Here is a 22,960-nt window from a genome sequence, read left to right as displayed (position 1 = left end):
TGTATTTTTTCTGGCTGGGATGGAGCCGTTATTACAACCTGCTGAAAGAATTCTGTTTTCTGCAAAAGCAATGTACAGACATAAAACACATTTTAAATTTGTCACTTCCACTGACAGCCACTCTATGACCACTGAATACACATTTCAGCACAGCAGACAAAGCAAGATTTATGGCATGTTCCATGATCACAAGCATGGAAACAGTTCCCTAAGTGAGAAACCTACTCTGACCTGAAGTGAAAACAAGAAAATACACGATACTACAGAGAAATCCAGATATAAATCCAAATAAAGGAAAACACTGCTTCCACAGCAGACAAATTGACAAAGTCAAGGCACTGTTAAAGAATAGCCACGAAAAGAAAAGAGTTCAATTTAACCGACATGTTGTAAAAAACTGCTTTTCCATAATAAGATGGCGTCTCCACCATTAAAGTGGAGGATTAAAGGGTCAAAGACGAACAAGCCATTAACTTCACCTGAGCTTGCAGCTTCCTATGGGCCAGAGTTCCCAGTCAGACAGGGAGAACAACACTCAAAAAGCGTGCTTTGTGAAGAATTAAAATTGCAAATATTTGCAGAAGAAAAGCAATTCCAAGCCCATGATAGCAGCTTTCTCACTGCTTCTAATGATAAAGACATTCTACAGCAGGGAGCAGTAAAGACTACTGTGTCTGGACCAAAGCTGTCAGAGCATTTCCCATTTCCTAGCTCATGATGATATCGTCATTAAACCCAAAGCACAGCTTTCGTAATGAACAATTCATTTATATTTTGTACAATTTCCATCACTGGTATATTGCTATTTCATGAATCACTACTAAACCAAATACTTGCTACAGGGAAATTCACTGAGAATCAACGAACAATTCCTGATTTTTACCAGGACAGTGGGGGCACTGCATTTTGTGTGGAAGTCCAGGACCTAGGACCCCAAGGGTGGAAATCCTCGAACATGCACTCTATCAAATACTATACACAATATCTGCATGAAATGTTTTGATGTAATTCTGTAAAAGTCTGATTTTGAGATTATTTTTTTTAACAACACAGAGCGTAATCAGTCATTCTTTTAAGCTTATGTCTTTGGAGTTCTTGACTTATCATTTTTCCCTCGCAAAGAAGACCACCCACTTTTAAATTGTGCCTTGTCAGATGTGTCCCACCAGAGCGCCTCTCATGGGTTCCAACAGGGAGAAGGCACAGATCTGGGCAACAGGAGGTGGACATGGGCCAGCGTCCCTGCTGGACAGTGTCCGTCTCCCCCTTCGTCACAGGGTGGCACAAGCTGCGCGCACGACACGGAACAGAGTAGAGTAGAGTAGAGTACAGCATGAGGGAAGCAAGTTCTGCAGAAGTGTTTCAGCACCCTGATGCAAGGAACGGGTCTCTCGCCGTACGGATGAGGACCCCCGGCCTGGAGACCAGAGCTGTCCTGCCTGGAAAGGATCTGTGCCCTGAACCTCGGTCACTTCTCTACCGCTGTCACCAGGAATGATGCAAGGTCACGGGAGGAGGACTGGCCTTTCTTAAAATCTGCAAGACGGACCCAACCTCCGGTCGTGCGTTGTACACTACGGACTCGAAGTGCCACTGAAAGACATATGAGGTGCAAAAACTTTGGAAGCACAGGACTGACATATGAGGTGCAAAAACTTTGGAAGCACAGCACTGTGTGCTTTGGAAGCACAGGACTTTGGAAGCACAGGACTGTTTGGTGCTCCTCTCGGGTGATTTCGGTATACGCTCTGAAATGGGTTTTTTTTTCGCTGGCGCTAGGACATTTTCCCTGAAACACAAGCGCGAGGAAAAAGCCGAACCAGCGGCATGGATGAGACCAGACTGTCCTCCAACAGCCGAGCGTGAGTCTTCTGGAGTCAACGGTAACAGAACCACAGGGTAAGGATACCTGCTGATAAACCTGCTTCTCCATGACTACATTACCTGCTCGCAGGGGATGATTCTTCACTGCTATAGATGCAACCCTTTTCTTAATACCAAAAGAGCAGTAACTCGCCCTCGGTGAATGTTCACCAATGTGATTTTTGACTAGGACTAACTGACTGAATGTCCCAGACTACACCGCAATGCCTGACGACTATACTGTATGTACTAAATGAATGCCGGCAGCATCAAAGGAAAAAGCTGCAGGCTGTCTCATTAAACAAATTACTGAAACGTCCAGCAGGAAGGTGTGATTTAGTACAAACTGTCCTATTGAAAATGCAATGGCTTTTAAACATAACTTTATAAGAAAGGTCACAAAAGTAAAGAGGCCATTTGGACTGTCCAGATCTAACTAATTGATCCAAGGATCTCGTCTGGTCATTTATTTTTTTTAAAGAAGCTGGGGCTACAGTTTAGACCATGCAGCTGGGTACTTGGATACACACAAGCCTTTGAAAGGCTTTCAAGAAAAATGGATAAGCACATGGTCCTTCACAGTCACAACTGACTCATTGAGGACTTCAGAGGAGACACATTACACCAGCACTTGGGATGACTGTAAGTGAAGGTGCAGAAGCACTTTTCCCGGCAGTATAATAAAACTGTCTGACTAGGCAGTCTCACTAGGTTCTGTGCTACCTTTCATTAAAAGGCCACCAATGTCCTTGTCTAACCAGATCCTCCAGCAGGCTATATCTGTTCCACATGGCGCATGGCTTCCAGACAACAGCCCAGTGACATCAGGATTCTGGGAAACGAACTCTCTCCTTCACAAAGCACCGTTCTTGTTTTTCACCGTCAGATGTTCTCTACATTGTTTTACAAGAAAAAAAATGTTTCGAATAATCCCTCAACCCCCAGACATCACAAACAGGTGTCTCCTCTTGCTCTGCTGGGGTTTCGCAAAACAATTCTGCAGTGCGGAGATCAACTTGGCTTCTAAATTTGATTTAGAAAAGGGCCCATCCTCTGTTAATAAAAAAGAGAATGGCTTGCGATTTTAATATCCTCAGTTATAGCAATACAAACACCAAGGGCACTATGGAACGATCTTTGCACAACCATACAGCCTTTCTTAAAAAAATATAGTAATTAAAACTGGTAAAAAAAAAGGAAAGAAAGGTGTGATATGACATTATTATTGTGATCTGTCGCAAAGAAAGATATTTCTTGACTAGTCAGGTACAGTGGTCGATTAGAACAGTCAGGGAAAACAGCTTCCTACTGTAGGAACCGTAAGAAACATGGATCACAACTGTTATGTTTTGCAAAAAAAGAAAGGCTGGGCTTGGTGATTCATTCATTCCTTTGCAGAAGAATAAACGCACCTCACATAACGACACTGGGGGAAAGAAACGAGGTGAAACCCGAAGACAAACGCTGCCTCTGCACTTGCTCACTGACCCGACACACACACGCTCTGCGTCTCGGTCAGCGGGCAAGAGGCTTTTCCCTGCTGTAATCTCTCCCAGGTGGAGGCTGTGCTGTGGGAGGGCACATATACAGTAGGTGATTTTCACCACACTGCACGCCGCACGGTCTCTCCCCCAGCAGCCAGCCCCTGTGTCCTCTCTGTGACGCATTCTAAATTCAACCATTAACCCCAAGCCCCTGCAAAACGCTTTGACTCGGCTCCTAAGGAAGCAAATTAGCAATACTGATTTCCTTTCAGCACCTAAAAGGGGGTGGGCTGGGGGAATTACGCTGGGAAGATTAAGCTCGGGATTGTCGGTGTGATCCCCTAATAACGAAGGAGCATTTTATATTGCCCTGACAACACCTGCTACAAACAGAAGCAAGAGCCTGGCTTCAAGGCAACAGGCACGCATCTCGGTACAACGCACATGTTCCGATGCTGAAACAATAAAACGACGATCATAAGGCACAAGGCACGAGGGAAGGACCCACAGAATCGGCACGGAGGAGAGCCTACACGCACACACCGAAGAGGGGAAAGAGATTCAACAGTACGCCTCAGGAAGCAGACTTACACTAACCTGGTAGCCATGAAGGACTGTACCAAAACGAACAGCCCTTCTGAGCTTCATTCATTCAGCGAGGACTCTGTGAGGACGAGGCGGGAGGACGCCGCACTGACCATGCCCGGCAGGGGGCCGCGCGGACGGAGCCCTCTCCAGCGCAATCCGCTACAGGTGTCCGTGCGCCGCGCTGTCACAGAGCAGGGCAGGGGACCCTTCCCCTGCGGATCCTCTCATGACTTCCTATTCCAGCCACTCTCCCCCCGAACGCTCCGCTCGCCTGATTCCCTGCCGCGCGCTCGCGTCCTCTCCAGCTAAACTGAACCTCTCTCCCTCCCCCCCTCCCTCTCATCACACACGCGCACTCACGCTCACGCCAAGCGAGAGAGAGAGAGAGAGAGAGAGAGAGAGAGAGAGAGAGAGCTGTTGCTTCGCATAATAGCTTCTGCTTGGTGCAGTGAGCCTGCCGGCTTTTCAATTATTCATGGTTTTCATGAATGGAGGGGCTGACATCACTGCCTTTCGGGTCAGCTTTCCTCTTCAGCCCCCAGCACACACCCCCTGCGCTGACCGCTCAGCCAGGGCTGCGCCATGTGGGTTCCCTGAATGCCCCCTGGCACACGTGATCTTTGCCCGGGTGGTCAGCACTGCCCTTTTAGATGTGTACAATATGCCACATAAGGAGATAAAAACACTTTCTCTTGGGCTCCAGTTTGCTCAGCTGGTCAGTTTGCTCAGCGTTAGTTCTTCTTAAGGCCTCCAGCCAGCCGACTTGAGCTTGTGCAGCGATTAGGACGGAAAACCAAATCATTCTAAAATGCTTTCTCAGTACGCTGGAGAGGTTTTGGCTTTTGTTAAACAATGCCTTTAAAAAAATGCTGCACAGGTTGAATTGACATCCAGCCTTCTTAAACTCCCAAAAACTAGGAATCAGGCTGCGGAACCAGGATGATATTCCTGCACCGTGTGTCCCCTTGGTTTAAAAGTACGAAGCCCCACTCCAACCTTTAGTTAAAAATAATTCAAAAAACAAATCTTTGAAATACATGAGGTTTCTCTCCAGAGTCAATTAAGAAACAGCACACGGTACTGGTTCAACAGCTCTGCAAAGCCCTCTAAATCAACCCATAACTGTTTGAGAAGAAATTGATCCGAAACAGGCCCTTTACGCAAGTGCCTCTTTTAATTAATTTGTAGCACTTGAATTTAAAAGTCTTAAAGAAACGATCTGGGATTACAATTACGTGGAGCACTTGAGAAACTTTAGACATTTTACAAAGAAAGAAACGGATAAAAAAAACCATCATGTTGTACTTAGTAGCCCCCAAAGCACATTATTTAGCTAATTCTAGCGTATTCGGGAAATAACCACTCAGATGTACAGGTCAGTCTGACTACACCAGAAAAATTTAATTGAGTGCACCTTATTGAATCAGCTGTCCTTCACTGCTCATGAAGCCATGATGGGTAATTTTTTTATTACTCTTGATGTCATTTTCCCATCTGCTGCAACTAGTCATTTACATAGAGCCAATTAGTTTGCTGTCTGAACACATACACACATACAGTGTCCAGACTTACCGGTTTTCTGGAGGATAAATGTCCTCATCATACTTACAATGCTACTATATGTTGATATAATGTTTTCTTAAAGTAAAATTGTGTAAAATGTAGTCACAGCTAATCCCAGGTAACAAAGCAGAAATAAAAAAAAGTATCTAAGCAAAAAAGCACTGTTTTAACTAGAATCCTCATCATCTGTCTGAAGATCAGAAATTAACATTCCTGGGAGCACCAGAAGGGGACAGAGAAAAGAGACGTTCCTCCAACATGTCTTCGCCGGGATAGAAACTTTAGGAATGTCTTTGCTAATGCAATACCAGTGGTGCCCTTGCTATAATACTTAAAACATCAAAATTCATAGCTGAAAAAAAAACATCTGCAACAGAACAACAAGAAGTTCTTTCTGTCGTATTGCTATGGAAACCTGTGCTATCGTCCAAGTGCCTGGCTGCCAGTGTGACTGTATGCCCAGCCCTTCTGAGCTTCATTCATTCAGTGAGGGCTCTGTGAGGGCACCACGCTGACCGGGCCAGACGGCCGCACAGACGCAGCCCTCCCCAGCTCTCTCTCGGAACAGGGCAGGGGATCCACAGCTCCATCCCGAGGAGACCGGGAGAATGAACCGCCCAGCTTGGCCCCAGACGGGCTACACGGCGCCCTCAGGGCCGAAGCTGCGTCAGTCAGACCCTGGGGCAACACCGGAACGCGCTAACCGCCCTGCTGGCCCTGACCCTGGGCGCGGAGACGCCCTCTTATCGGGCTGCCCTGAGCCCTGAGCCCCTGCCAGCATGGCGCCCCTGAGGGAATTTAACGTCATCGTGGCCACCAAGGTGACCGGGTGGACCGAGTCTCTGGCTACACTCCCTAGGGAGTCCTGAGCAACATCCGGAGCCATTCCTCGCGAGCGGCAGCTGACAGCAGGGAGATACTGCTCCGCTGTGCAGCCGAGGGGAGGCTGGGGTGACTATAAGCAAGTCGTCACGGGGAATGATGGAGCCCTTTCTGACTATCCTCTACCACGGTCTCACAACATGTTGCCTGTCTGTGCCTTTATCCTCCACTGCTGTAGAAGTCCTAAAACATAAAAAAAAGGAAATGGAATACAGTTCATTTCCTTGCTTTAGGCATCTGTGTTGGTTAGTTCAAGAGTAATCCCTTTAGTCATCTTTATGAGACATGATGAATGCCCAGGAAACTGTGGAAAGAAAGGATCCTCATAAAAAAATAGTATCCTCACAGGTTAACGTACAGTTAACTAGTAAACTGCTCCATCGCTTTCTTGTTTTTTTTTTTAAAGTTAAAAGAAAAAAAAGGATTTCAAAACCAATAACACAAATTATCTTTGACCTCTAAACTTGCGGCCTGTTAAAGATGCAGAGGAAAAGGATCAGTTTTATTTCATATGGGCTCCTGGGGCCTTTTGTCCCCAGTCATGGCAGCTGTGCACCTGAGTGTCTTCAGCCTGCGATACCCGAGAGGAACACTGACCTCGGACTCCCACACGCCTGCAGGCACCCTGCCCGTCCGCTGTTTACACCGTCACCCTGACAACGGGAGGAGAGGGTGACAGGCCTGCCCCAGACATGGCTGTCAACCAGCACTGGTCTCCAGTTTCTATGGAAACCTTCCACACAGGCTACAAGCCACGGGAAAGAAAACATCTTCATGTCAACATGCAACCGATATGGAACCATTTGCCAAAGCACACCAGCGTGAGCTCCCCACTCTGGAGTAAAAACAACAGCTTGTGGAAATGACTGCCAGCTACACATCGGACTTCTTCGCAGAGAGAACACAGAGCAAGGCAAAGCACAGAAGAGTCTCTTTCCCCTGTAATAGGGTCTTTGTACATGACATCAGAATTGAATGATGACAGCCCTGAATATTAGGAAAACAGAACTTAATTACAAGCCAATCTGACAAGAGATAGTGCTGATGATTCGCTCCAGGCATGTTTTACTCAAGTAGATTCAGCAAGGACTCGTTCTGGGAGTCAGTGGGCTCCAATCGGCGATTCTCGGGGGGCAATTACACGGATGTCCTGGAGGGGAACCCCTGTTGGTATGCATTTCTGAAAGGAGGCAGAATTGTTTTTGTTGAAACGGTCGCCAAGCTTGGGCTTTTTTCAGCCCTTGTAACCTGGAACTGTGGTACTAGTCCCCCCTCACATCTGTGTGAAAACCTCTCCTGCACATAGAAACGAGGGAGGCCAGCGAAGGGATGAAATAACCTCTCGGGCCGAGCAGACGTTTGCCCTTGCGATGTCTCGGGCCCTCAAAAGCAGCGCTGCGCTCTGCCGAGGGGAGCGAACGGGGGGGAGCAGGAGCTGAAGCGCGCCAAGCGCGCTGAGCACCGGGGAGGAAGCGGGCTGCCAGGCATGCCATCCGCTCAGCAGGGCATGCTGGGAACGCCGCCACATGCACAGGGCGAAACGGAAGGGGAAGGAGGGCCTGCAACGGGCACGGCCATCCGCGAGCAGCCACTCGCTAAACAGGCAACGGAGAGGAGCGGGGAATAAATAAGTGACCATTTTAAAACCAGAGGCTCGGCGTTCTGGGCAGCTCTTCGCTGTCTGGCGGGGAGTACGACTCACACAAAGATGAGTTCTGTGAAAAGTCTCTAGCATGACACAGAGGTCAGAGAAATCGGGAGGACTTTTCCTGTTTGCATCTTTCACTCTGACTTCTGACTTTTGGAATATTAGCTTGGGTAGATACATGTCAGGAACAGAGTGCATTTGGGTTTAATCACACAATGACGCTATTTTAATTTTCTGTAAGATGGACTTCAATATGATCATTTAAAACAGCCCCTAAATATCAGCTAAGCCTCAGATAGTCACATAAACGTTAGCTGTTTTATTTTCAGGTTTAAGTCATAAAAAAAAATCAATCTTGGTACAGATGTTCATAAGTTTTTAATCAGAATATTAAACACTTGAGTTGATATGACCCAAAGCTGGTCTCTCAGCAGTGTGCACACGACAGTGTTACTCCGGAGGCCTGCTCGAACCCTTGTGCTTTCCTCTCTGTGGGGGAGAGCCAGTGACCGTCAGCATCCCCCGATCAGCACAAGAACCTGGGAGATAACCTGCAAGGTGTTTTCTATCTTTGCAAGATTTTAAAAAAATATTCTGTATTCAGTTTGAGGTAACGTTTATTATGATCGAATGGTGATCCTGTTTTCCTTTTTTATAATAAACTGAGGAATAGTATCATCAACTCAATATTAAGTCCCAGATTTAATCTGTATTCTTGATACTGTAGTTTGAATATTTGAAGGACTTATCTGAGTTGTCTGCTGTGAAATTCCCACAATATGATTTCAAAAGTTCAAAGAATAGGCTACATCCTAGAGTATATAACAATACAGTAGCACCTCGCCAGTGTCTTGTATATTTTCCTTTGGGATGTACAAACCATGTGCAGCTATAGCACTTTTTCTGGCTGTGCAAGTATAGACCTTTCCTACCTGCACTTTAATAATAATAATAATAATAATAATAATAATAATAATAATAATAATAATAATTAAATGCTTACACTTATATAGCGCTTTTCTGGTCACTCCAGTAGAAGCGCTTTACAGGTAATGGGGACTCCCCTCCACCACCACCAGTGTGCTGACATCTGCATTAATTTTCTCAATGAATTAATTCTCCCAGCATCCAGATGAAAATGACACAGTCCTGACCTGAGGATCCAGGTCCATTCAGTCCAGCTATTTAAATTTAAAGTATTAAAATGGTGCAAAAATTCATTACTCCTAATCTGCACAGGATTCAGGTGCTGCAAACTGAAAGGCAGGTGCATTGCCTGGCTATTTATATAGGACCACAATGATATTTTATTTAAAAAGACCAATCTGTGAGCTATAAAAACTAATAAAGGCAAATGGGCAGAATGTGTGTGTGTAGCCAAAGTCGGGCGACATGCAATCCTAGAGGGACAGAGAATACACGCCTGCTTGTTCTGCTTTTCCATCCCTGAATTCCTCACACCTACATTCTCAGTGGGGCTTTGTAAAGACACTGACTCATGTTTCTAGGCAACATATCATTTGAAAAGGAACACCACATTTCATACTACAAAACTGTATTACAATAATACAAAGCTGGAAGGTAGCTTTAGTTTTTCTGTGCAATGCATAAGTACTGAATTTGAGTGTGTTAGACTATGCACCACAATGTAGCTTCAAAAGGTTTTTTTTTTTTTTTAAAAGGCATGGGTACCAGGGACACTGTGCTACAGGCTGTGGTGTTCTTCGTATGGGATGTTACACTGAGAACCTGAATCATTAACGATGCCCTGGCACTGTTTAAGAGTAGGGTGCCAACCCTGGTGTGCTAGTTAAATTCTACCGCAAGCTTGCACAGCCTGGGGAAGACTCTTACTTCTCCACCTGATGTGCCATATACTGGGCCCATCCACGCTAGAAAACTGCTGCCCATCCCTCAGGGGGGGGAACCGCTCTCTTGGATATAAAAAGCTCTTTGAGACCCTTGCGGGCGGCACGTCAATTCGTACAGCAACAGGACCGATCTCTATCTTAGTGCTCCAGGTTGGACAGTCGTTTTTTTACCGAAGAATCAGTTAAAAAAAAAGGGAAACCGCTCCTCTTGTCTAACAGCTGTATGCACGCTCAAAAGACAATTAACTAAATTAATTACAGTTACCGTTGATTATAGACAATCAAGACATGCAACTCATTAATAAAGATGATTTCAAGGATGCCTACAGAAGACTGCTTAACAGTGAGACCATATTTGTTTCTGACTAATTCATGCACTGTATGGACACAGGGAGCGCCTGTATATACTGTACAGTAACTCCATGGCACACAGGGGATTTAAACAAGGCTCCAGTTGTTTCCTGCTCAGGATCCAGTGGTCACTTTCATCTCCTCAGGTCACCTCTGAATCAAAGACAGATCTACAAAGCCTCCTCTCCGGAATCACTGGCAAAAAACTTCAAGGGCTTTAAAAAAAAACAATTGATTGCTACGCCAGAAAATTGATATTAATTCCATAGCAGCTGCATGTCAACCATGTGAATGTGGCATCGGGCACGGCAGGTCTCCGACAGATTGAATTAAAAGCGTGTTCATGTTAAATTGCGCCGCTAACATTTCACCCTGGAGGAAATTACGTCGCCATGTTTCAACTTCATGAATAAGAGCGTACATGTCATCCCAGAAAAGCCTGATGCTAGCCCTGCTGTAACAGCTCCAGAACAGATGATCATGACACTGACAGCAGAACACATAACCACATCACATCACTTTATCAGCCCTATACAATTTCTTGCATTAGGAATTCATCTTTTCACATACCCCAGCTTTTCTCCATGGAGACACAGACACACAGACAGGGAGAGAAGCTTGGGGTCAGAGCGCAGGGTCAGCCATTGTACGGCACCCCTGGAGCAGCTGGGGTTAAGGGCCTTGCTCAGGGGCCCAACGGAGTAGGATTCCTCTGCCGGCCGCGGGATTTGAACTGGCAACCTTCCAGCCACAGGCGCAGATCCTGAGCCACAGAGCCACCTCTCCGCCTCAAAACACACCGCTGCTCAAAAACACACACACGCCTTTCATATACTGAGCGTCTCCAAGCTGCTCAACCACAGACAATCCTCAGAACTGAGTTTTTGTATGAGGATTATGAAAAACAAAGACAATTTGAGGAAATCTAGTTTGACTCAACCCCTACAGCCCACTGTTTCACACACTTTCCTGTGTGAAGGGGAATATGAGGCGTTTGCAGTTTTTTTATGTCAATGATCTTCTTCCAGTTTGCACGTCAAAATCAAGCTAGGCTTTCGCCGATAACAACAGTCCATGTGATTTCAAGCTCATCCCAACACTGGTGTGTGCCACTGGTGCACCACATTTCCTTCTGACAGGAGTATCACTCACTATAAATAAATCAGGCACATACAAAGGTGACAAACAAGAGGAGGCCACTGTGCATCTGAGAGTTTGGCTGGAACAACAGCAGGCGTGTGGACCTACAGAACCAGGATGGGTAAACTCTGCCCTGTGGAATATAAAAAAGGCTGAAACCAAGAGGGGGATAATAATGCCCACTTGGTCTATTTGGTTGCTAGAAGCTAATTGATCCCAGGACCTCATCCAGCTTTTATTTGAACAAAGTCACCGTATTGACTACAAAAACATGGCTGGCAAGCTTGTTTCCTACTCCCACAACCCTTTGTGTAAAGACGCGCTCCCCTCCACGCACTTGTGGCCTCTGAAGCAGTCTGGTCATAGAAGTCACAGCGTACACGCCACCCGACAAACACAAACAGAAGAAATCAAACCTGTCTGCGACAAATACTGCCAAACATGAACAACTGGATGGGAATGAACACAGGAGCCACACGGATGCTGATTGGGAAGGGAAGGCAAGATGAGTACTGAAAAACTGCAGACCCCCCCCAACACCATTTTACAGACCCAGCTCCGCGTGGCCAGTCACAGGAACACCCTGTGGAAATGTCCTGCTGAAATGTCTCCCAAGAAACGTCCCCAGTCTTGACGTTTTTGGTTGTGCGCCACGGCAGAAAAGAAGCCCAGTGTTCAGCTGGGCCGAGCTGGCTGGGCTGCAGGATGAACCCTGGGAAGTTCACCCAGCCGCGGCGACAATGGCGGTTTTATGAGCGCGGGCCTGCCCCGGCCGCTCGCCCCTGCCCTCTCATTGCAAGGCACTGGGGTCACGTGGGCAGAACTCCCCGCGGACCGGATTCCTGCAGCCGAGCAACGCGTCAGCATCTTAAGTAGGACATGGAGAGCTGGCAGTCTTTAAGCACTTCATAAATCTGGATTTACCAGCCTTTTAACCCTGTAGGTGCTGACTGAGCACAATGCACAGCCTGTGGGCTCGGACCCCTGGATTAGACCCCTACTCTAATCCTAGGTGTCACTTTCACTCGGATCTGCAGCATTTTCCATGGTCTTGAATTTCTTTATCAAATGCCACATGCTTTGGCATGCTTGGGGAAAAAGAACACTTAGTGTTGTAACAGTCCGGTACATTTTCTTTGAAAAACACCCAGCCATTATACTTCATACACTTAACAAAATTTAACCACATACTTCAGTATACTGTACTTCCCATGCATGGCAGGAGAAACACTCCTCACTGGGGGTTGAAGAGCATCACCCTACAAGACCTTAACGCATTAAGGAGAAATCCCCAGCTGTTACAAAGGATTTGAGGAGGTGGACTAGCTACCCAGGAGCAGAAGGCCAAGGGTTTGGGATCAGAGGATTTCAAGCTGAAGAAGCACTAACCTCAAATGTGGACATGCCATAAATTAGCCATTTCCTAAATCTCAGTATCAAGCAGTATCACCCCACTGAACAGGGGAAGAAATCGCGCTGCCATACTGACTTCTGCTGCGGCTTCATAGCTCTGGAATGAATCTCCCGCAGTGGGTACGGACAAAGCCTTTGGAAGAGAAAGCAGCAATGTTATTTGTGCTGTGCCTTAACAGTATGGGGTCAAGGGAACTTCAGCTTTTCACTGGTCTGAAAACAGCATAGGGAGTTAAACACTTCTCTACATACATACATAGAGATATATAGCTTCATCTATATAATGCATTACTCATGCTTTTGTACGTGCACTTAAGATAAGATTGTCTTCTTTTCTCTGTCTCTTACAGAAAATCGTACGGTGCTTAAGGAACTAGGCAGGGAATATTTCACGGACTGAACTGAAGAATCCTGGGTCTGTTGAAAGGTCAGCAGCCATCAGAGGAATGGTCCAACTCTTTTCTCTTTCCTTGCCTTTTCGTTTTTGGAAGACCAGGCATTCTTGTCTGTTATTGGGTGGACGGATGTATGGATTCATTCCAGCCCAACGGAAATAATACTGAAATACAGGCAAGGGATTTGGGCCGCAGTATTAGTCAGGGTGATGAGACAGTAAAATGTGGATTCCCTGTTCTGATACTCTCGTGAACTACTGTACATACTTTTCCATCTCTTATGGCTGCTATTAACGTAACACAGACACTTCCCATCGGTGCGCTGTGTGGAAAGGGAAAGAAAAAGCAAGAGGCTCCATTCGGCCTGATCCATTCTTTTCCGCGTGCTCAGCAGAGCTTTCCCGACTGATGAATCATTTACCAGAAAGGGCAGCGGAAAAGCCTTCCAGACAAGTGTGTACAGTAGCACCTCGCCAACGAGGGCCCAGGGAGAGTTCAATAACTGTTTCAGACACGTGCTGGAATTAATGAATGAAAAGGCTTGATGAGCAACAAACGCCACTGGGGAAGAGACACAGCTCAAGGCCTTCCCACACAGCACTGAAGTAAGCAAGAGGCAAGTCTCCTAACGATAATGCAAGAGCTTAACGAGCTCCCGAACTTACAGTAACGAGCTTCAGCACAAGGCTCGCTATGCAGCAGATCCACTCCCATCAGCTCATTAGACAGGCCCACAATAACGGCGTAGTCAAGAGACCTGCAGGCACTTCAGCACTTTCAAACGCTGTAGCACTGAAATAAACTCATCTTCCCATTCTTCTGCTGCCAATTCTGGGCCGCTTATTGTGAAAACAACTCCTCCACACGGTGCCTCCTCGGAGACCTTCCAAGAAATGAGCAATGCCGCTCAGAAAGGATCCCCCGATTTCACTGATGTTCCAGCACTGAAAATGCAAGGTTTTTGTTGTTTCACGGTCTTTCCTCGGTCCTACGGTTAATTAATATATTTGGATTGGTATTCGACTGGTGACCGAAATGCATTTTAACATGTCTTGTTTGTGTTCCCTGGAGATGAAAAGGGGGCCACAGTTCACCATGTGCACATGGGGGGTTTCCAGCCTGCTGGAAACGCAGTGCTTCAGGTGACTCAGTGCTAATGCTTCATCGGGGTCATTGCCTGCTCTTAGTGCATTTATAACACGAGCCTTAAACCCTTCACTCCAAGACTGCATATTCATTGAAAAAGGACAAGAAATGAAAAAGATACAGCAGAAGCCAACGCTGCTTCAATCTGCAGATTTTGCTGCCTGTCTCGGTGTCCAGGCTCTGCTCAGCTTTTCAAGTGTTACCCTAAAGACTCCTCCTGCTCCTCCCAGCAGCTCCGAACTCGGCTGAGTCTCCAGGCCCAGTGACTGAGCTGCGCTGGGGGACACTGCAAGCGACTGCTGCAGCCTTCTTCTCCGAAACTTCAGGTGACGACTACCTGGAGCGAAAGGCCTGCCTTCGTTTAGAACTCTTCTCATGTGCCCAGTTATAAACGAGTCCATTTCCCAGTAGTCAAACAAAAGAAAGGCCCCTGTAGCTACGCAGAAGGATCTGTTTTTTCCTACAACCTCTCTTAAAGTCTTGGCTGGCAGGTTGTTTTTTTATATATATATTTTTCCCTCCTTTCGCAGAATACATTCTTTTGATCAGCATGTGATTGAAAAGCCCTCCATGATGAGATAAAGCAATCTAAAATTATTGCGCTAAGGTATTTGGAATTGCAACCTCAAATTTTGAAATCCCAACAAACTGCCAGCAAGTTTCGAAACAATTGTGCCTCAAGGGGTTACTGCAAATTTTAAAATACTGCGGCTTCTGTCGATGGCGGATGGCTCCTCACTGGAAGATGCTTTAATTTCCATTCCATTAATCCTCGTATCTGTCCTGAGTGCAGTCATCCGAGACACTGTTCCTTGTCATCCAAGCACACTTCCAACATCATTCCCTCTCTGTGCATTATATTAAACAGACAAAGACTGCAATCAATTCAGAAGGTGCCTCTACTTGTTTTAAACCCTGGATTATACAGGTATATACAATATATAAAGCATCTTAAAATTGTGAATGCAACCTTTTGAGGGAACTGAAGCTGCTATGCCTTGTAATTAATCAATTAATTGCAATTAATTAATTAAAGCAATTAATCATTTAAAATAACAGCTTTTTGAAAATATTGTTAACCCATTTCAATGATGGGTACCTCAACTTATAATTTACAGTAAGGTGTTGCCTATAGATGTGCATGCTTGCTGAAGTGTAAACATTACTTTGCATAAAAATGTAAGGCTATACTGCAGCAGCCTTAATGATCCTTAATTGATCTCATTTTAATCACACTGTGCTTGTGCAAGTTAAAGCAATGTTGCTTTGATGTGTTTTTTAAATGCATTTGCAGTTACAGTCGTTTTTGGAGCACGGTGTATACATTTCTACAGTGCTTTGTTATTCTGGATTATTAGGAGTGTCCTTGTCTGTCACATCCAAATGAAATCCTGTGCTGCACACACAGACTGAAAACCAGCAAGATAATCCACAACTTCAGCTTCATCTGAAACCATCCCTCACGATGCACATTTCCTATAGAATGTAACTCTGAATTGCTCGTCAACTTTAAACAGGCAACTCCAAATGTTCAGTTCATGGGAAAACGTATTCAGAAAAAGTAAATGCATAGTTTACTTCCTTAAAACTTTCAAATCTGACAGCCTGGAAAACACTCCAACTCCCACATAAATGCAAATGCATGCTAACAGTTTATTTCCTTAAAACTTTCAAATCTGACGGCCACACTACACCTTCAAAAAGCTTGTGCATGAGCAGATTTCAAAGGGCACCAGAAAGAAACATGCCAAGACCCTCTGCGATGGGGAAATGCAGCTCAAGTGCATTGCAATCCGAAGCCCTTTGGCAAAAAAAACAAACTGGATGCTGTTCAACAACAGACTTACAAAATGACACAAAGAGCACTTTCATTTCTCTTTCATTTCATTAAGAAAGAAGACTGCATGTATTTCCCTTACGACAAGCAGTCAGCAGACGCATGACATATGTAAAGGATGCGTATCTACCAAGTCTCCCCTCATAGCTGCAGCCAGAGTCCACAAGCAGTCAGACAATTTAAGCCACTGAAAACTAGAGCCCCGATTTCCCCCATTCTCATTCTGTCAGAGCAGGTCGGCAGAGTTCCAGCAAACAGAGACACCTGAGCGGCGAAGGATGTTACATGCAAATGTAGCTAACAGATAACATGTTTCAACCCGCTAGAGAAGGAAAAGAAGGAAGGCGAATAAAACACGTTAGAAAAGGGTCTTATTGCATCTGTGATATCGAAAGACATCGGACTGTTGTCTCACAAGCTTGAAGTGAATCTCTCCCACGTTCCCTCGGTTGTTGCTGCTGCTGCTGCTTCATCTGCAGTACACTGTAATTCGCCACTAAAAATATCCGGTGAGGATGAGGGGAGCGCATAAACAAACACAGGCCGGCAGAGCACTGCAGTCACAGCGCTCACGGCAGCAGGCTGCTCACTTCCAGGCACGCATGCGACCGACCGACAGCGCGCACGGACGAGACCCGCCATCGGGGGGGAGAGGAGCCCGCAGCAGACTGCCCGAAGGAGAAGGCACGGGGCAGCGGCCGAAAAAGGGTGAAGCAGCCTCCCTCTCCTTCTCCTTCTCCTTCTCCCTCTCCCTCTCTCTCTCAAGTGGGCTTACCAGGCAAGCTTGAAGCCTTTCATTAGTGCGGCAAGGAGTGCCCGACAGCCATAGCGTCTTCTCCCTGCTCAGCTGGCCAGTCTTTCCATGGCATTTCGGGAGCAAGCCCCAGGAGGTAAATCCCAGCTGGACCTGGTGTCCCATGCAGAGGCTCTCGTCCAGCCTGCCCGGCCGTCGGTCCTCGCCGCCTCCTCCTCTCTTCTCTCCTGTCCTCTCCCCCCCCCAGCCCCTCACTCGGGGCCGCTCGGTATCTGCACCAACCTGAGTGCCACAGTGCCTGCCTGCCTGCCTGCCTGCCGCCTTGTCAGGATGTCTCCTCTGCGCGCCGGCTCTCACACGCACTCACATCCACACACACACGCACACACTCGCGGTCCTGCAGCAGACGAGAGCTCTAGCTGCACTTGCTGTCCTCCAGCTTCTACTGAGCATGCTCCTCTCCTAATATCCCCCCCCCGCCCAGCACCCTTCCTCCAAACACCTCCCCTGCACAAACGCACTGTGTCCTCCTGTCGCTAACCCTGCTGCTCATGTTACACTGCAGGCTCCGGCTACTGCAGAGGGGTTTGGCACCGAGAGGGAGAACATCCATTCATCCCCAGCCTAACGCTGTGCTGGCTGCACTGGCACAAGCCACTTCCTTTTTTAAACCCCCCCACTCCCCAGTTAACCCTGGGGTTTTGCTCGGTCTCCCGGGGGACGGGATTAGCCAGACCTGTTGGAGCACATGTCAGGCTCAACTGGTATCAGCAGCTGTCCCTGTAATCTCTTCAGGACACTGCATACACAGAGTATAATTGTGTGGGTGAGGAGAGTGTGGCAGACCTGCATGTTTTTATAACCCTCTGTCCCAGCCGAAGAAAGTTTGGGAATATTTTAACCCCGTCACGTCCGTCTCATTTTCCTAATTTCTTCTTGCGATTCATATTGCGCCTGGAGCTCTGGTTTTGACCTGCAGGGAATTCCAAGCCCACACAAATGCCTGCTCTATGTAGCTCTGCTCTTCGGAGACCTCAGCAGTGTCGCTGGTATTCACTCAGACCATGCAGGCCCGAGCAGAAGAGACAGGTTTGTTAGCACACTACACAAATACACGGCTTTGCTACAGTCAATGTAGAGAGAAGCAAGCAAAGCACTCCTGGGCTTGAAAGGATCATTTTTTCCCCACTCTTGGACACAATGATTATGGCTATAAAGGTTTGATGCTGGGATTCAAGCCCATGGATTTCTTCAGAATCAAGAGTGTCACACAGGGTGACAGGTGGATCTTAGGGAAAGTTATTCCCTGCTTCTCACTAACTCCATGACGGAATGCAGATGCTCCCCACGCTCCGTCTGTGGGGCAGAAACGAGGGAGTCTGGCTTTACTGCTCATCTACAGCTCCGGTGTGAGAAGCAGCATCTGACACGGTCTGAGCAGTACAGCAGGAGAGGCACCATCCTCCTTCACGCTCTGATTCAGGGGTTCCTCTGTGGGATGGGGAGCGAAGGGGGACCCACCTGGAGTGGAATCCTGGGACGGGGGGGTGGGTTCTGAGAGAAACTGCGGCGATTAAATTTCAGCCTTTTTTTTACCAGTCTTTCTCCCAACTATAAGTAAATAAAAAAACAGTTTTTGAATGAGATCCTCAGATCAATTTCCTCCTGGGACCTAAACAAGCCTGGGCTGAATGGCCTCCCCTAGTCCATAAGAATACTGCCGACTGATGTCTCTTGGTCTGATTTTGGTGGTTTTCCATAAACCTTCACACCTCCCTGCTCGTGCATTGCACTCAGGATGATGAATGAGTCGAGGAGGTGTCCGTGGGCGTCACTGTCTTAGACAGAGCAGGAATTGAGGAACTGTCACCTCCCCTGTCGCACAAAGCAGAAGAAGCTCTGCTTGACATGAAGACCATCTGCTACAACACGCACAAGCACTGCCTTGACAGTCAAGGATATCAATGCACAGTAAGTCTCGCTACAACGCCGGCCAAAAAATAATTCATCAACTATAAACTCGCTTCCAGTGACAGCACAAAACACGACAATGATAATAACAATAACAGAAACATGACTTCCACAAGACTTCAATTGCTACAGTAATAATGCCAGAGTTCAAAAGAAATCCAGAATCCCAAGATATTTAGAATGAGACCATCTCCATAACTGTAATAACCACTAAAAATGCAATTCCATTTTAAATTTGGTACTGTATAAACACAGGTATTACTCAGCTGCTCACAGGCTCTGAATATTACTGTACGACGGTTATATTCGAGCAGGGACCTGCATCAGTGTGGTTTGGCTGCAAAGGGACAAGTAAAGGTTAAACCCAGCCTGAACGGAAGAAAGAGAGAAGCACAGCATCTTGGCAGCTGTGAGGAGGGGTTGTGAGGTGCTGCTCATACCTGAAGAAGGCTGAGCAGCAGAAACGCTGCGGTCCCTCTTTTCTCCCTTTCACTGGTAGCATTTACATGGGTCTGGCATTGTTATGTTTCACATCTGGCCCAAGCCAGCAAGTGAGCAAGTGCACTGTCCTGCCTCTGAGTGCTCCAGCATGTTCAGGACAACTCACCAGAATCAGGGCTTCCACACTGCCCACTCCCTGTCCAAATTATGAATGAAGCAAAACAAACTTCCTTTCAGAGGGTAATTAACATGCTTAAACCTGATCTTCCAAAATGTTTATAACAGGCCTGAGTATATTTCATTATTAAACACATTAGACTCGTAGGAAAACATGCCATTAAGTTATATTACACACATCCCTCTTTTAAATATATTTTAAACAAAATTAGCTTCTCTTCTGTATGCGTACAAGCACCCCAGGTACCGGATTCTAAGATGACCACTCTCAAAGTGACCTTGCTGTAGTGTCCCAGGCATTTAGGAGTAACAATCTGGTCTCTAGACTAGATGATACATCGGGTTCAAATGTACTTGTTACGCAAGAATACGGCTACCTTAAGATCTTCCCTCATTAAAAACTGCTGTTAAAATCACAGTTTCCTATCCAGCATTTCTGAACAGCATTACCACTTGGTAGCTGACATCGTAAGATGTCAGAAGATAAGAAAGACTGGGCCAGATTGGTAGTGGGATGGGAGACCTCAAAGAAAAATCAGGTTCCTGCTGTGTAGCTGGTGGACAGGCAGGTGGTGCTCTTTCTCTCTAATGTCAAACTAAAGCCCCGCTGTGGAGACCAGGGAACAATGTGCTGTAAGATAAGCAGTTCCTGATGAATCATTAAACAGGTACTGACTACTTGGTCCTCATAGATCACATGGCAATTGATCGTAAGAGTAGGGATGCTAACTCTGATGTCTTGGCAATAATACTACAGTATCTAGCTTCCTTAAATGTCCCCCTGAATTAAAGTGAAGGAATTTCTCTCTCCTCTAGTGTGCATGTGCTGAGTAGCAGAACTGCTATTGTCTCATGACCTCCACATGTCGCATGTGGGTGCTGCAGTTTAGCAGTGTAGGAAGTGCTTCTCTTCTTACAGTATACCCTATGTAAACTGCTTTGGGATCTCCGGAGATTAAAAGCTCTTCCATCGATTCAATTAACCATTAGCGTTTATATGACGAGTACGTTTGGGAAACCAGTGGTTTCTTTTTCTGCACTGCAATTGCACATGGACAGTGTTAATGGCTTTCAAGTTCATGTGCAGGATTTTGCTGTGCTCTACAAAATCGCAGCCCTACAGGAAAAGCAAACATGAAGGGCGGCTATGCAACTGCTCAAAGCAACACTTTCCAGACCAGTCTCCGCTCTCTGCTGCTCTCCCGAAGGCTGCTGTCAGACAGGGGGCGTGCAAACACTGAGCCTTAGTGGCCGTACCCGAGATTTAGAGCCTGCCTCCGCCCCCTCCTCCGTGGTGCCCCGCGGGTGACGACGCATCCCTGTATCCGTTCCGATTTGCCACGGAGGCTCAGAACGTGGGGCCGGACAAACAGCTGGATCACGCTGCAGCGATTCCACCTAAAGCCCTTACATAAGCTTACTGGAGAAGCCAGCTTTCTCAGAAAAACAATGCTGCGAGTGGAGCACCCATTGCTTATGCAATCGTCACTCCACCAGAATAAAGAAAGCGCACCCCATTGTGGGATTTATCGGGGGTGGGGGGGTGGACAGATTTCCTAAATGAATTCTGAGCCCCCCTGTAAATATTAATTCCAGCTGCACTACTCTTGTTGCCAGAAGCCGTCCTCTATCAGAGCCATTCCTCTCGGTCATCGGATTAAGCCACGGGCCCAGCAGATGCGCCTTGCTTTGAAACTGATGCCCCGTGATTAAACAGTCATAAAATAACCCCGTAAAGCATGAACTTTACCCACGTCTCTCCGCTCCTGCTGTTCTGATCATCGCCATAAACTGTTCAACTTGTGTAATATTTTATTACTGCAGGTTTTCATGAAAAATACGGATATACATTGCACGGTTGAAAAATAGCCGATTTTTTTTTAAATACGCACAAAACTAAAACCTTTAAGAAGTGGATCAGGGACATCTGGGGAAAACCGGGGTAAATTTTCCCTTTCTGACCATAAATACTGTAAAAAAATTTGCTAAAAACCGCGGCGCTGGTGTAAAGGAGATCTTTTTTTTTTTCCGTCTAAGACGACCTTCCGGAGGCGCGTGGTGCTGAAAGGACAGCTCCCGAGGAACGGCACCCGCGCGAGGGCAGAGCGCGAGGCCAGGCCGGGTCGGTTCACACAGGACCGAGCAAGGAAGTGTGGAAATCTAACGTGTGGAAACGAAACACTTGTAAAATGTAACGAACGCACTTCTGTCTTAAAAAACTGATAACGTTTCCCCTTTTCATGTTCCACATCTGCAACAGTACTGAGAACACGGTTTTACTTACTGCACCCCCGAGTAAACACTATAGCAACTTCAGATCACTGTAATGGCAGGTCCTGTACAGAGGCATTAATGCAAGACGAAGATCAATCTGCTCCCAAGCCGCCCAACATTAATGAACGGGCAAACACACGGTGCGCTTTGAAAGCATTTTCTCACAGAGTGTCAGGTGCACCACAACTATCCTCTGAAATAACGAGGGTAGGGACATAACTAGTTTGAGTGTTATGAAACCAGTGTTTCAAAACATTTGCTAAGCACGCAATTCCCCACATGCTGGTTGAATCCTCGAATACTGAATTGTGTTGCAACTTTTCACATTTTAAGCACAGCGCCCAGGGGCAGAGAAGTCTTCCGTACAAAAGCAAACCCCCGCGAATCGCCCCGTTGCCAGAAGACGATCTCAGTGATGTACTGTATAGGTATGCGTGCACTCCATCTTGCGGTAACCTCGGCTGTAGCGATTTCAGGCTGAGACTTTGCCTTTTGCGGCCAATGTATTAATCAAATGACATGCAAGCCTGTACAGGTAATGGGAACGCAGGAGGGAACACCCTTCACGCACTGAAGATGAGCCCGTATCTGGAGCTCGACTGAGACAGCGCCCTGCGTGCCAGGCCCCCGCGCGACGCTGGGCATGCGCCCCTGTACTGCTCCACGCGCTGCGGCAGTCACGCACAGTACTGCTCGGGTCATCAATGCATGGCGTGAAACTGGCATTGCACTTGCCAATCCTACGGCGCGATTAAAACGCTATTCGGATACGATAAGCCTACATACGGAGGACGCCACTTCACATTCGCGAGATGTTGGTATTGAATCGAAAAACGAGCGGCGATATACAGTAAAAAAGGGATGCGTGCATAAAACACGGCTTTGAATTTCACTCAGGGTAAATGTGTACAGTAAGTTGTCGTTTATCAGAACGTGACCTCCCTTTTACACTCGCCTTTGGGTAATTTCGTTTCTCCAGCCAAAACGACGAAACCTCTGCCAATTAAAGAATCACGACGAGCTGCTTTTTTCCCCCGAATACAGAATGCGACATGAATTTTCGGCCTCGTTAGTTTCTCCTGCGGGGGGAACAGGTGGCCCTGATCACAACTCCCTGAGCAAGCTGAACTTCCGGCCCTGCAGTTGGGTGTCTGTCTGTGGG

General features: G+C 46.8%; 1 protein-coding gene across 16 annotated transcripts in view; it reads right to left on the bottom strand.

Annotated features, from left to right (window-relative positions):
- The window catches only part of LOC148641195 (protein Aster-B-like), a 188,290-nt gene that overhangs the window by 48,585 nt on the left and 116,745 nt on the right, over positions 1–22,960 (bottom strand). Inside the window, exon 1 of one of the 16 annotated variants that reach the window (XM_088619627.1) lies at positions 16,957–17,364. The exons of 14 other annotated variants lie outside the window; for them this stretch is intronic. In XM_088619627.1, coding sequence (XP_088475753.1) covers positions 16,957–16,979 — 23 coding nt within the window. In that variant the 5' untranslated portion in view covers positions 16,980–17,364. Of the gene's footprint in view, positions 1–3,944; positions 4,258–16,956; positions 17,365–22,960 lie in introns of those variants that run through there. One more of the 16 variants, XM_088619628.1, reaches the window with a different exon arrangement.

The sequence above is a fragment of the Lepisosteus platostomus genome, chromosome 25, assembly GCF_059453375.1.
Source record: "Lepisosteus platostomus isolate fLepPlt1 chromosome 25, fLepPlt1.hap1, whole genome shotgun sequence".
Taxonomy (NCBI): domain Eukaryota; kingdom Metazoa; phylum Chordata; class Actinopteri; order Semionotiformes; family Lepisosteidae; genus Lepisosteus; species Lepisosteus platostomus.
The sequence above is the reverse complement of the archived record's forward strand: the minus strand, read 5'-3'. Positions and strand labels throughout refer to the sequence as shown.